The sequence below is a fragment of the Onychostruthus taczanowskii genome, unplaced genomic scaffold (genome assembly GCF_017590055.1).
Source record: "Onychostruthus taczanowskii isolate IOZ18803 unplaced genomic scaffold, ASM1759005v1 scaffold105, whole genome shotgun sequence".
NCBI lineage: Eukaryota > Metazoa > Chordata > Aves > Passeriformes > Passeridae > Onychostruthus > Onychostruthus taczanowskii.
Genome location: NW_024497078.1, coordinates 1615199 through 1627234, shown reverse-complemented (window position 1 = coordinate 1627234; position 12036 = coordinate 1615199). Strand labels below are relative to the sequence as shown.

The window sequence follows — 12036 nt, the reverse complement described above, 5'->3', positions numbered from 1 at the left end:
ATTCTTTCTAATATCTAACCTAAATTTTACCTCTTTCAATTTGCACCCATTACTCCTTGTCCTGTCACTACAGCTCCTAACAAAGAGTCCCTCTCTGGCTTCTCTGTAGGCCCCCATCAGACAAGTAGGATTTGAGATTTAAGCCAAGCTGTTTTATTCAGTTTCTTTTCTAAAAACCAGCGTTATTCCTTCAAAAAGAATTTTTAAAATATTATTTATATTGAGCTAGTTTCCCTAGAATTCTTCCTCAGTCTGGAGTCTAATGAACCTCAGGAATGCAAATTAAACATCAGAACTTCAATACATCAAAATTTGTGTTCAGATAGGAGGTGTTGGAAACATAATCAATCTTATTATTTATACTCAAGAAGAATAATTAAATAAAAATAGGAGAAGCTCTTGAAGTACATGGAGTTCTTAATACTATGAAGGTTTTCACTAAAAATGAGCCCCACTTATGCCATGAAACTCACCAAATTAACTTTTCCTTGCACAATAAATCTTCTTCACCTGAGATGCACAAGCAATGGCCTGGAGTCTGTTACTCTCACAGATGCAACACGTAGCCTAGAAAAGGTTTTCTCCTTTAAAGCAGCATCATGTCAGCCACTGTAAAGTGAAACGCTGTGCCTGTCAAAATTCAAGTCTTACTCTATGGATAGCTTCTATGCCCAAGAGGCTTCACAGAAGCACTGAATACTCTTCAGTAGAAAAACAGTCATACTAGACCAAAGGCTGAAGGACTTCCACAGAAAATTCAGTTATTCAAATGAAGATTTTCTGTGATTAAATAATTCATATTTTCCCTACATATTCTCAAATGCATAGCAGAAAAGCCTATAGCTGTTTCTATTTTCCAGAACTCTCTTCTTTTAAATAATCAGTGACACTACACCCTACCATGTTATTCTGCTTAAAGCACCACCTTCCAGCTTTCATTCAATTTTGTATTGATTTTCTCTTTCAAATGCAATTCATCATTATTGAAAACTGTCTCTAGCATTTGCTCAGCAGAGACTACTTTCTGTTTCCTGCATACTAATTATGTTCTATGGAATACAGAAAAAAGCTTAGGGTTGAGAAGCTTTTCTTCTAAGCCATACTTCATTTGGGATTGAAAACAGTTTTAGAAGATGCATACTCTTATACTATATTCATCCACCACCACGTTGTTGGACCAGATGTTCATGGTAAGTCCCTTCCAAAGGATATATTTTGTATTCTGCTTCTTCCTCATTTAAATTTATACATTCCAATTTTTGTAGTAGCAAAACCCACTACAAATTATGTGCCCCATAGATGTGCTAACGTTCCAGATACAGTTTGTTAAATAAAAATAGTGAATAAAAGTATAAATTACATCAGTTGTGACTGGTACAGACAATGGCAGAGGTGACATCCTCATAATCAGTGTAATAAAATCTAGGGTTGTGTAGCACTCTCAGAACAGAAATACAAACTCTATTTAAGAGGTAAACTATGAACACATGGAAGTTGTTTTCTAAATGCTGAATTCTCCACAATTTTCTGCTGTCTCCTTACATTCAATAGGTATAATTTTCATCACCTATCCCAACTTAGAAACCCTATGGTCTAAACCTTCTCTTTACACAGTTTCACTAGGACTCAAAGTGCAGCCTTGCTTTCTCAAAATACCCATGACAAATCAGATAATAAGCATCTGAAAATACACATCATTTCATTCCATCCCAAATGAAATCAAAAGTTTTTTTGATTTACATAGACCCTGGAGGTTGCCTCCTGCTCAAACTTAAAGACAAAACAAGCACAATCTAAATGTGGCTCAAGCATTTAACTACAGTACCTATTAAGACCCCAAATTCCATTAACAGACAATTTAACTATGTTCATACTAAAATTTATAGGGCTACACACTCAAGGCAGCCTGCAGTGAACAACACAGAGATTCTACCCAAGCTGAGACTTGGTGAAATAATCAGCTGAGAAACACAATGTTTTTAAACTCCAAACATCAGTTTTTGAAAACTGTACTTCACAACCACATTTTTGAGATTGCTTGGGATAGAATTCTTGTCTAAGTCAAAAAAATTACAAAACTAGTCACTAAGTCCCATTGTAAAAGCTATATTTGCCTCTACCTACACTTAAAAACAAAATAAAATGATATAAAGTTGAAATAGGATTTAAGCTAGCACTTTATAGTCCCTTCAGTCTGTAGTTTCTTAATCACTTTAAGGCAGAATAAACCAGCACCACTATCAAAAGAATTGATCCTGTCCTCTGTACAAACCCCAGCCATTCATACACCCCCTTATACCAGCATAAGTCTTCATTCAGTCACACAGGGAACAGAATTGGAAAATTGATCTGTGTCCAATTAATTAAGAAAAAAAACTTCCTAGGGGGATGCATCCAAAATTGCCTTCACTACTTACTGATTTATCTCCCCAGCTCTCCCAACAGAAACTGAAAAAAGGCAAAGCCACACTTTAGGACCACCCAGCATGACACTGGCCATGCTGCTCCTCAGAAGCAGAGACAGACCTGCCTGAAATAAAATGCTTCATGCTTGTTACTGGTAATGGAGGCACAGCTGTCAAGCTTTGGGATCAGTAGGATATCTATCTGGAAAACCATTTCTGTGGCAACTGCTTCAGGTCCCTCACTTGGAGTACACCTGTCTGAAGTGGCTGAGCCTGGCACTTGGGTGGTCTGTGCCACATAAAGGCTGAGTCATGCAGAGCCAACGTGCTCTTTACTTCTCAGTTTTAAAATCTGAATGGATTTTTTCCTGTGCAATTATACAACTCCAGTCTGCTTTATTTAGGCTTTTTTTTACAGATATGAAAAACACACCACAGAACTGCACTGCAATGAAGCAGAATCTACCTACACAGAGCTTTTGTAATTTTGAATTGTTGTGAATTCAGGTGTGAGACTTAAATACTATCAAGGTAATCAGGCAGAGACCACACATTGTAATTCAGTTTAGTTTGTCTCCTAAAGACTGGACAAATACTAGTTGGTGTATGAGGTCTGACGTGACGCCTTTCAGGACAGAAAAATTCAGTGGCTTTTCAAACTCAACTCACTAGCACCTGAGTTTTTACTGTGGAATTGGGGTCAAACTGAACAAGAACATTAGTTTTTGTCCTAAAGTTTCCTCTCCATCATGAGGATAGAGCTCATAACTTAAGGTATCAGATAGCCCTGTTTCCTTATATCATATCAGTGTTGGTACAGAAGAAGCTTTCTTAACATTTCTTAAATACCACCCTTCAAAAGGAATAACATTTGAAGTGCCAGCTTCTTCAGAGACAGCAGTCATGCAACAGCCAGCACATATCAGTTTCATTTTTAATGGAAGATATGTTTCCTTGCTGAGGAAATACTATGAGTAAAAAAAACCCATTGAATTTGCTGAAGTACCATGGACAAAGTTTTGTTTACCAACAAAAACTACAATTCAATTTGGACAGTCACTCACCTGAAGTCACACTTTCTAATGTTCCTAAGTACATCTGATCTCTAATTCAGCTGCTACCTGTATCATACATATAACTGTGTTAGTGCAAAGAAAAGAGAAATATTTTTGCACTTACCTCTCTGCCAGTCTTTGCTGGAATCTGTCCCTGAGTCTCTCTCAACTTGCGAGCACTGTCAAGTTTTGCTTGAAGTTCTGAAGCTAACTCCTTCAATGAAAGTGATAGTACTCCATTAGTTTAACTATCTTAAACTTTCAGGATATTTTTATATCGAAATGAACTATTAATTTCATTTTTTGTGTTTTGATTTAAAATTTTAAACTCTAATGACACAAAATACTAAAGAAAACATCAATATAATTCACACAACTCTTTATAGAATATAACATGAAAAAAATGTTCAGAATAGAGGCATCTGAAGTATAAGAACAAGTATTGCCATAAAGTGACCAGAAAATGTATAATAAAGTATTATTAAGTTCTAATAATAAATGCCTTGCATAACTAAGCACAGATATTACTTTATGTATAGGAAGCTAAATAACAAAGCCTGAACACATCCTATCCTTTTTTTTTTCTTGTACACACACACACATATGCACATCTTTACACACATATAAAAGCTCTCTGGATCTATGAGGGAAATATCTCTCAGAAATTTTTGCTATTAAGTTTCACATCTCTCTACACTCCATGTCCAACTTCTGCTCTTCAGACTTTAAATTGAGAATTAAAATTTTCTACCTCTACAAGAGGTAGAAAATAAGAACAGTTTACAGTCTTGTGCAAATTGGTTTTGATGCTCCTGTACTCCCTTAACCATCTGACTATTAACTAAAAAGAAGTATTTCAGAATATCTTACATTGCTTAGAATTGCCAGCCTATCAACCTGTAAAGAACAGAAGCATCTATACTCTAACCTCTCTGTCAGTTTCACTGACTGGACTCCAACCATCATGCCCATACTTGCCACCTAAAATTAAGTAATTTGATCAACACCAGGCAGCAAATCAGTAACAAAAATAGATTCAGAATTCATTTGGCCCACATGGCCAACCTCAAGCTCCAGCCACCAGAACATGCTGTTACATAACCATCTGTTCTGGTGTGCGAGGATGAACTTGCTTAAACAAGCTGCATTTTCAATCTGATTAGAGAAAGACCATGAAAAATATTTAAAATGCCACAAGGCTATTATATATATTATATTAGCTATTTTATTATTTAAATTGTTGTTGTTTGGTTTTAGTTTTGTTGGGTTTTTTTAACTAGGTTGATTCAGAGTGCATATATAGAAAACTGTATATATATAAATAATAATAAAATTGTAGTACTGGTTTCTGCCACATGATTTGGGTCAAAACAAACCAAAATGATAGAATATGAAATGAATTACAGAGTCCCCACAAAATACATGTATATTTTTCATCAAATCACTTGCATTCAGTTCCCATCAGGTTGAAAAGAAAAATACAAGATTTGTGCCCAAAGTTTTGTTTAGGCAATGAAACTGAAGCTGAGCAGTATCAAAAAAAAAAAGTTTAGAAATTTTTGCTGCTTTCCATCAGTTTTTGGAAAACTTTCCCCTCCACAGTACTTTAGCAACTAGTGTATAGATAGCTTACACTACACCAGTCCCTCACAAACCTATCATAATTACTTTGATATTTTTCCTCATTAATGTATGTTTTTAGTATTAACTAATAAAACTAGAGATTAATATATTAATACATCTATTTAAATCATTAACACTATACCTTAGTAGGAAATACATTGCTTCAAGTTACTTTTAATTCACCTTTGAAGCTAATAACATTTAAAATGGACATGATTTCTAAATAAGGTATTACTGTTCAAATTTTTAAAGTTACATACCCATATCTATGTCTAAAGTCTGTGAAAAAAGAATTCATAACACAAAATTGGTTGGAAAAGAAAATATTTGTAAAATGGATATTTTCTCCTAACAAAATTTGAATTATATGATAGGGGCTTTAACAAGGATCAACACCATGTCCTAGTCCAGCAATAATGACAAAATATACTAAAACTTTCCACAAATCAAAGAATCAATAGCTCTTGAGAAATATTAATTTATCACTTGGAGACATAACATGTTTTATACATTACTATAAATAAATATTTATTATTTCTTAAAGATGCAGATTTTTGTGCAAATACTATGTCACAAGAGGCAAACTAAACAGGTGCAGTAAAAATTAAGCTTAAAAAATAAATACAAAAGCCCACAGTGATAGCATTTGCTTCTAAAAAATATGAAAATATTTCCTTAAGAGCAGCTATTCAGAGCCAAGCACTTGAAAAACACAGCTTAAAAACTAGCAGGCTCTGACCTTGTTATAACTGAAGTTTCCAGACGTACTACTGAAAGGAATTAACTCATTATAGCCATGTTTAATGTAATAAATAAAACACATAAACCTCCAAATTTAATGTTGCAGAAGAGTGAAATACTTGTTCCTTCAGGTAGCTGGCTGAAACAAGCCACATTAAATATGCAGCTGTTTCTCCCAGCTCCCCAGACCAACCTCAACCAGAGCAGGACCACAAAGCATTCCACAGTTGTTCTCAGAGCGGGCTGCAATATGCTATTCCTTTCAGTTTTACAATTTCCATATCACAATTAATAAGCCCTCTTATACAGCAGAGCTGTGGACCACAAGCACCCACTTGTGACAAAGCTGATGAAATAAGTAAAGCTCCAGACACTGTTTACCTTGTAACAAAGACCGGGAGCTTTGTAGTTTTCACCTGCTCCCTTTTTTATAAAAAGAGAATAAATACTATAAAAAGGGCAGAGAACAACTGGTTTAGATATGCTGCTTATCTTAAAAAGCCTGGGGTCCTGAATTCTCTACTCAAGTCTATGAACTACTGCGTTTAAAGCAGAAATTACTGTAAAAGCAGTATCTTCAAATCCTACCAAATTTTGCCAGCCTTTATTTGCTTGAATCTTTTAAAAAACACAACCAAACAATTAAATTGCTGTGAGCTTTGAAGAAAAACTGCAGTAAATCATGACAGTTTTTCACAGCCATTACCGTGTCTCCCATGAGTTCTGCTTTCACAATCCTTGCTCCCAGTCTGTTCATCTCCTCTTCACTAAGGACCTGAGGCGGCTCATCCTTTGATGATCTGTAAAACAGCAGCTGCACTAAAGCCACAGAAAAACAGTGCAGTATTCACCTGTGTAATTCAGTATAATAAGCCTACTGTACTTGTACAGATGTGTCTACTGGCAAAATAATTAAAAACAATGTATTAGAAAAGGGTATTTGCAGACTGAAGTTGCCAAGGACTCTGAAACCAAAGACCTTGAATCATATTTTTATGAGGTTTGTTTCCTTTAACTTTTGAGAAGAACTCAGATGAAAAGCACTATCTATGAACATTCTCCCAGCATGAATAAACAATCAAGAATCTGTAGCAAGCATAAGCAGGAAAAAAACAAGGAAAAGAGAAACAGAATGTGTTATTTTAACCTACTCTAATTCTTCTTTCTGGCTTTGGCCATGCTTTTAACTTCTCAGCTTCTGCAAAATCACCCATTTCTGAGTTCTTATGTTTGTCACACGGCCTTCCACCTCTTGAAGATTACTTATTTTCCCATATTTATCTGCTCACAAAACAATCTTAGCATCTGAATATTTTATGGCTGATACAGAAGAGTTTCCATGGAAAATTAACTGGTACCATTTTAAAAATATGAAGTCCCCCTAGAGAAGCCACAGCTGGTAGTAAAGAGTATTGTACCTTAATGTTAGTATTAAAAACTTAGCATATGACTTTTTATGATATTTATTAAATACAGATTCCAAGAAATACTGCAAAGAGGCATCAAATAAGTTTGGCTCTTGTTCTCTGACCCTAGGAAAGACTAAAACACATTAATTCTAAAAGTAAAATACCTAACACAAAAGATACATAAGAGTACAGTCATGATATTGGCTCCTGCTGTCAGAGACAGAATTCACTCAGTAATTGATACAGCTAAACCCTGTAGGATTTGAAGAAGGGGAAATCTTTGAAGATGGTGTCTTCTTTGAGCACTAGATCTCCCCAGTCCTGAGAAAATTACTAAAGTTGCTTATCTTCATTTTCAAGATGCCGAATCCAAACCCTCAAAGTTCAGCAGAATTTACTTTAATTTCACCAGAAACAAAATATGCAAAGATTAAGTTCCCTCTGTTCCTTAAGCAGTACCCTTCAAAGCAAGGCAGACTACTTCAGAAAAGGGAACAAAAGGTGTTTGTTAATTCATATATGCTTTTTTTAATGCTGCTAGTGCTTGAATCATTGTCTGAACTTTTTGAGACTTGAGACATTGCTTTGATTTGCTTTTTATCTTGTCTCAAATTAAACTCTGAAGCAGACACATTATTAAGTGTGACTTCCAGCAAACACTAGCTGATGGACTTTTCCTCTGGGGAGATCCCTTGGACGTCAAATCAGCACTTTTAATTAACCTGTGTCATAACTGTCCAAAACACTTTGATTTATAGGCTGAAGAGACTTCCTCTGTGCTTTAGAAAAGATAAAATTTAAAAGCCATACTTTTAGCATGAGAGATGAGGAACTGAACCAGCAACACCTATTAATTCAAGCCTTCACCTCAAAGATTTACTTTCTGTGACTGACACACTACCAAGAGAGTACATTTATTACAAGTCTTGAAACTTTAAGAAGAAAAAGAAAGCAGCAGCTTATAAATTACTCTCAACAGGTACCTACTGCATAAATCCAAACCTGAAACATTCCAAAAGCCAGAATTTTCTACAAAATACAATACCAAAAAAAAAAAATTACTTCTTACTGCTAGAAACAGAAAGACAGGTTATTCACTACTTCAAAACACAGAGTCTCGGGAGTTAAGAAGTCATCTTAGAAGAACTTGGAAATAAGTTATGTCAATAAGCAGAGGCTATATGGCTTTGCAGCCCTAAGTAATCCCCACTTTACTAATAAGTCAGCTTAGTAATTGCATTGGCTAAGAAATAGAATTAAAATATCAAAGAAGATACACAATTGGGTTTAACAGCACCAGAAAGGAAAACACATGGAAAAGAAAATATCAGCAGAACAGTTTCTACATCTAGTTCTCTTCTGTGAGGAAAAGAACTATCTTTTCTATCATAATAATTGAATTCTTTGAACTTGAGCAAGTAAACCACTTCCACACACAATCTCATTTCCCAAAATTTTCAGCTTTGTCCAGTTACAATTAGTAAATGTGGCAGTTAAGAAAGGTACTGTTTTTGTACCTGCAACTAAAAAAAGTGAATAATCATTATTTCACAAAAAAAAAAAAAAAAAAAATTTTTCCAAAAAAAAAAAAAAAAAAAAAAAAAAAGACTGAAAAGAGTACCTGTTTCTTCAAAGAAAACAATACTGAGGCAATGTTCTACTAGGTCTGGCTGGATAGGATGGAATTTATTTTGTCCACAGCGATGTGGTGCTGCATTTTCCTCCACATTGTGCCTAGCCCTCCCCTTCCCAGGCCATTCTGCAATCCCAGGAATTCCCATTATGCTTTGGCCTTTGAGGACCAATGAAGCATCCCTTGACTGCAGCAGGAACTCTTGCCAGGCTAAGATGGGAGCACACTGTCTGCACCCAGAACTCCTGGTGCCTGCCACAGTGGGGAACAAAGGCAGAAACACTCAGTCAGCCCCTGGCAGCCTCTGATCATTACTCACCTGAACCACAACCTGAGTGGAACTGTACCATTGCTACTGGAATTTTCAAAATTCCAGTGACTGTGACGGACTGTGGCCAGGACGTAAATTTACTGATGACTACAGCCCAGCATGCTGCTACCCCACCAACAGCAGAGCTGTGTGAGGCCCTCTGAGACCACAGCAAGCTGTGCCTGTATTGCACTGAGTGGGACACCTCTCAGAACTCACCAACTCCCCGGTTTGCAAAGATTAGAGCGCTGTCATAGAAAGCTGAAACCCTCCACTCCTTGAGGCTCAACTCCTGCTTGTTGATACAATACATTTGAAGTATTTCACTGAACTCAAGAGGAACTCTTAACAGGCTTTCTTATATATATTCACATATTTTTATACATTTATATACTTCTATCCCTATATATCTCTTTTCATCCATGTGCATGCATATGTGAATTATTGGGACAATCAATCTGAAAGAGAAGATTCATAGTAACAACCACACTAGTCAGATCAGTGGAAGAACAACTAAGCTGCTAGTACTGGAGAACAGGAGGCCATGAGCAGAGCAAAAGGTCAGTTCTCTACAACTTGTCTGATCACCTCTCCTTACAACTCTCCAAAAGCAAGACATAGAAAACTAAATTCCTGCTGCCTATTAAGTTTGTGTTTCCTTTCGCACTCCTATTAATGCTTCCTCTTTACCACAGAAAACACACTTTCTATTAAACACCTTCTACTATTTTTCATATGCTAATACTTTAGCATATGAGCTCATCTCACAAGTGGCAAACCTATCCCTGCTGTATTAATTATTTCAGTTTTTAGTCAGCATTTTCTAACATTTCAAGATTGTATTTTATAAATTCAATGACCATTGAGATATTTTTGGAGGTTTTTTTGCCTAAGAGGCCAATTTTACCACAGTGTGAACTAACATTAGAAAGAAATAACCTATCATTAGCAATTCTCAAATGTGCTGAGGAGACAGATCAGGTAGGGGATGTTCACTACTTCTGCTGAACTTACTTCTTCTAGCTGTCCTTAGGTGGAGGCTGACGACTCCTCCAAACTAAAGAGATCTGATATAATCAGTGTTTATAATGTCAAAAAGGAGATAGAGCTTTTGTCATATTTTGCCATGGAAAACACAGCAAATAAAAACCAAGTAAAGATGTTCATAAAATACCTAGAGGATGATGTTTTACTGTCAGATAAAATCTGTTTCTTGTCAGGTGCATCACTTGCGTGTTCCTGTCGCGACTTCTCTTTTTCACTTGGAGTTCTTTTCCAGCTTTTGCCATCAATTTGTTCCCTAGTACCTGATGATTTTTGATCAGACTTTAATTTCTCATTGCTATCTTCTGTGTGTGTTTTGGTCCACAGTGCAGTATCCTCACCGGGTTTCTGGAAACGGCTGCTCAAAGAGCTGTGAGCTGAGTCATCCTTGGAAGAGAACTGCTTTAACTTGGAGTCTCTGGGTACACTGTAAGACGTTAAATCATCTTCAGAGGGTTTCAAAAATTTGTGTTTCAAGTTGCTTAGAGATGAACTCCTCTCCTGATTTCGTTTTTCACTGGAGTATTTTTCTGCTTTGGAGCTGTAGCCCCTTGATACTGAGTCCATGCTGCTGTGCCCACATTCCTGGTCTGCTCTTGATACATCTCTTTTGTAATCCCTGTCTTCCTGCGCCCACCCCTTGCCATACTTCTCCCTGGAATAGCCCCCAAATTTGTGTCTGTCTCTATCATCTTCATCTCGTGTCACCTTTTCAATATGCTGCTCTTTCTTGTCTTTCTTCTCTTTCTCACATTCTGAATAGTCAGTCTTCTTCCATCTTCCACTTCTATGATAATTTTCCTTTTTAGATGCAGCTTTTTCAGCTTCTTCTAATCGTGACTGAAATACCTCCACTGACTAAAAGAAAAAACAAAAATAGTCATACCACTTTTAAGGCCATGGGGTATTGTTGAAGTATTTCAAATTTGCTATAAGATTCCCATATATTGAAAACATTTAACAAGAAAAATATATAAAAGGCTGGGTAGCTCTAAATCCATCATCACTTGAGAGAAGCTTCAGGGACTGTTTTTTCTGGCTTCTTTTCACGTCTTACTTTATACATTAAGTACTTGTTCCTTTATATGAAAGTAATCTTTTCCAAGCATCTATTAGCATTAAGAAAATTTAGCTGAAGATCCTTACCCCATATCTCTCAGCTACAATTTCGTCAAAATTTCGCTTCTCTCTCTCAGCCTGCTCCTTCATCCTTTGGTATGATTTTCTCAGCCAACTTAATCCAGCATCTTCTACCACTGTAACTAAAGTAGAAAACAATGAGGTTGTAGTTTTACATCTCAAGTAACTACTCCTATTTTACCTTATTCTGTATGTGACATTAAAGCTTCACCTAAACTTATTGTAAAAATTGAAGGAGTGCAAAAGAAAAACAGAATTAATATACAAATACAATTACATATTTTCATAAGTTAATGCTGATTATACCTCAGCAATATGACTCACTTAATTTAAGCTTCTCTAGTTTATCACAAGCAGTTTCCAATACAGGAGTGGCATATGAGAAGCTGTAGAGTTTCTTTATGACATTAAAGAACGTTCCTGTCATTCCCACATCCTGTGTCCATTCTTAGGCATACCCCTTACACATGGACAAGTGAATTCCCTTTCTCAGAAATTGAATGAGTAACCCACTGCTTCCCATGTGAGAAGCTAGCAGTGGTCTTGACATTCTGAACACACACTCGCTGACACCTGCCAACTCTTTCAGATCTCTAATCTCTGTGACTCCTAAAAGTAGGCATGAGCCTAATGGTTTCTGGGACAGACTGTCCACAGGGAAAGGCTCTCAAAAAGC

The 12036-nt window shown here is 36.2% G+C and overlaps 1 protein-coding gene across 2 annotated transcripts in view; it reads right to left on the bottom strand.

Moving 5' to 3' along the window:
- Window positions 1-12036, bottom strand: part of CWF19L2 (CWF19 like cell cycle control factor 2) — a 59865-nt gene that overhangs the window by 29926 nt on the left and 17903 nt on the right. For both annotated transcript variants that reach the window (XM_041414727.1, XM_041414737.1), the window contains exons 7-10: window positions 11367-11482; window positions 10351-11078; window positions 6531-6624; window positions 3585-3674 (exon numbers count right to left, since the gene is read on the bottom strand). In XM_041414727.1, coding sequence (XP_041270661.1) covers window positions 3585-3674; window positions 6531-6624; window positions 10351-11078; window positions 11367-11482 — 1028 coding nt within the window. The remainder of the gene's footprint in view (window positions 1-3584; window positions 3675-6530; window positions 6625-10350; window positions 11079-11366; window positions 11483-12036) is intronic.